The sequence below is a fragment of the Lactuca virosa genome, chromosome 4 (assembly GCF_052849685.1).
Source record: "Lactuca virosa cultivar CGN04683 chromosome 4, Lactuca_virosa_CGN04683_v6, whole genome shotgun sequence".
In the NCBI taxonomy this organism is placed as follows: Eukaryota; Viridiplantae; Streptophyta; class Magnoliopsida; order Asterales; family Asteraceae; genus Lactuca; species Lactuca virosa.
This window is the reverse complement of record NC_136429.1, coordinates 164,482,693-164,486,029: the sequence shown is the minus strand read 5'-3', so window position 1 is coordinate 164,486,029 and position 3,337 is coordinate 164,482,693. Positions and strand designations below refer to the sequence as shown.

The 3,337-nt window shown below is 37.3% G+C and overlaps 1 protein-coding gene across 1 annotated transcript; it reads left to right on the top strand.

Annotated features, from left to right (window-relative positions):
• Positions 1–722: 722 nt before the first annotated feature.
• Positions 723–2,351, top strand: LOC145105324 (GRAS family protein RAD1-like). The gene has a single exon (XM_079042447.1). It carries the CDS (start codon positions 723–725, stop codon positions 2,349–2,351), a length of 1,629 nt encoding a protein of 542 aa, XP_078898573.1.
• The last annotated feature ends 986 nt before the right edge of the window (positions 2,352–3,337 follow it).

Here is a 3,337-nt window from a genome sequence, read left to right as displayed (position 1 = left end):
TCCATAAATAAATTAGACCATGATTGATAGGCTAGCTAAATAACTAGTTTTTAGCTTAAAAACTACCTGTAGCTTAACTTACCAATTAATATTGTTCAGTAAAAAGTAGCCGATAAACTATATTGCAAGTGTAAAATGACATAAATGAACATTTAGATATATAGTTAAAAACTAACATTAGATATAATTAAGGCTATTTAAAATATTTTAAAACAGTCTTTATAAACCTATCAAATTTATAAACTTATCAAAGGTTATTTCAAAGTAGCTTATCAAAAGCTAATTTACAGCTACAGTGAACTATTTTTATGGTTTTAATTTTTACTGAACAACAAATTACAATAAACTAAACAGAACTTTAATCCATCAATTAACGCCCTAACAGAGTACAACACTTAATACACTAAGTACAACTACCTTTTAACACTTATGGATCACTAAAAACATATACTGTTAAGTGGCTTACCAACAAAGTTGGAATATGATGACACCTAGTTCATACCTCAAGAAAAGCTACTACAAAACAAAGTGTTAAAAGTTAAAAAATTATTATATTTTAAATGAAAATTATTTGGCATTTAAGGAAACCAACAAACATCATAGTATTCTCTTGACAACAAGAACAAAGCTGTGACTTCTATATAAGCTCGCTTCACCTGGCTTATGATTTTTTCAGAGCTTTATTTGATCTTTTTTCAACTTCAAAAAAAAGAGACTCAAAAATGGCTCCTGGTTTTTTCGGACATCCACTTTATAGTGACCAAAGATTCAATCATCTTAAAGTGGGTGTCAATGGAGTTATTGGCACAAAGAGAAAATCAGAGGAATCTTTTTACACGGGTAACCCTAATTTCTTGTATGTTGGGGATGAATATGATACCAAAACTGACCTAGGTCAAGATCTTTCAATATCCCCATTTTACCCCCAAAGTTATTCGTCTTTTTCCGAAAACCCCACCTCCCCATGGCAGCTATTTAGCTTGGCTAACAAACCCTTCACCCAAAAAAAGATAAAAAGATCAGTGAGCATGCCGGAAACCACTGTGGCAAATGTCAATTCTATCCCTCGGAGTAACAGCACCAACAGTTTACCCAAGCTTCGATTTAGAGACCATATTTGGACTTACACTCAAAGATATTTAGCTGCTGAAGCTATTGAAGACGCGATATTGGAAAATGGGTTAAAAGTTGAAAACAAAGGACACGTGGATGAAAACCATGAAATGCATCTTGTTCAGCTCTTAATCTCATGTGCTGAAGCTGTTGCATGTCGTGATAAAGCACATGCTTCGACTTTATTAGCTGAGCTTCGAGCCAATGCGCTTGTGTTCGGGTCATCTTTTCAGAGGGTTGCTTCCTGTTTCATGCAGGGGCTAACCGACCGGTTAGCCATGGTGCAACCGCTTGGTGCGGTTGGGCTACAAGTCCAACCGCACCGACTGAACCTCATAGGTTCAGAGAAAAGGGATGAGGCTTTACGCCTCGTGTATGAAGTTTGCCCGCATATTCAATTCGGACACTTTGTTGCTAACTTAACAATATTGGAAGCCTTTGAGGGAGAGAGTTTTGTCCATGTGGTTGACTTAGGGTTGACCCTTGGTTTACCACATGGACACCAATGGCGTGGTTTGATAGAGAGTCTATCAAACCAGCCTGGACAATGTCCACGCCGGGTTAGGATAACCGTGATTGGACAGTGTGCGAGCCGGTTTCGTATCATTGGTGATGAGTTGGAGATGTATGCACGTGAATTGGGTGTAAATTTGGAGTTTTCATTGGTGGAAAGTAGTTTGGAGAATCTTAAGCCAGAAGACATTAAGACTTACGAAAATGAAGTTTTAGTGGTGAACAGTATGTTACAACTCCATTGTGTGGTGAAAGAGAGTCGGGGAGCTTTAAATTCGGTTTTACAGATAATCCATGAATTGTCCCCGAAAGTTTTAGTACTTGTGGAACAGGATTCGAGTCACAACGGGCCTTTTTTTCTTGGGAGGTTTATGGAAGCTTTGTATTACTATTCAGCCATTTTTGATGCTCTTGATGCGATGTTACCTAAATATGACACTAGAAGGGCAAAAATTGAACAGTTTTACTTTGCGGAAGAGATCAAGAATATTGTGAGTTGTGAGGGGCCTAATAGGGTGGAAAGGCATGAGAGGGTTGACCAATGGAGGAGGAGAATGAGTCGGGCAGGGTTTCAAGCTGCCCCGGTTAAGTTGATGGCTCGGGCAAAGGAATGGCTTGGAAAGCTTAAAATTTGTGAAGGGTATACGATTGTGGAAGAAAAGGGTTCGTTGGTTCTTGGGTGGAAATCTAAGCCCATTGTTGCTGCTTCTTGCTGGAAATGTTAAAGGGGCAAAAGAGTCTTTTACTATTTGGATCTTCCAGCCAATAAAACAGTAAAGCTGCAAGCTTGTGGGAGAATGTAAGGAGTGGTTGCAGTGTAAGCTTCAATAAGAGAATAAAGATTCTAAGTTTGGGCGTGTCCCAAATGAAAAAAAAAAAAAAAAAAAAAAAAGTGTGAAGTGTGAACGTGTTCAATGGATACGTACAGAGGAAATAAACTAACTATTGTGATTTGGTGTGAAAAAGTAGGGTGTATATATAATGTACTGATTGGCATTCTTTTAATAGGGGTAGAATGGAAAGCAATTGTGATTAAGTTTTATCTTCCATCAATAGAAAGAGGTACTTACTTTCTTATGTTGAATTACTTGTGATACTGACAGTTAAGATTAAGTGGTTCCTAGGTTAATGAAGTAGGATTTTGCATACGAAATTGTATCAAAGTTAGTAAACACATATGGAATTTCGCAATTCCTAATCAAATGATTCAAATCTAGGGCATTAGGGTTTCAACTGTAGGTAAATACAACTATTAAGCAGCCTTAAATCTACAAACAACAACACTAGACAGAAATTTACGAACATTGAAATTATCTGTAAAGTTTCGAACAAAGTAGTAACTAACATATAATTTCACAGCTCCTGAAACATTGAAATTTACAAGTAGATGGTTACTTGAGAGAATGGTCGCCTCCGGATAAACAATTAACTAACACAAAGTTTGTTACCGTCAGATTCCGGTACGGTGGCCTCCGAAGCGGTAACACGTCCGTCATACGTCGTCGATCTCGACCGGATGGAAGATCAAAGATGGGAGAGCGGGTGGGTGAATGAGTTGATTATGGTAGCTATTCGAAGCTCTCAAGCTCGGCTCTGTTTTTTATTAAGTTAATGTGAAAAAAGGCATTATTTATAAGTTTCGTAGGTATTGGCCCTAATTTGTTTTAATTTTTATTTTTGGTGTTTTTTATTTGTCATTATTTACCGAAAA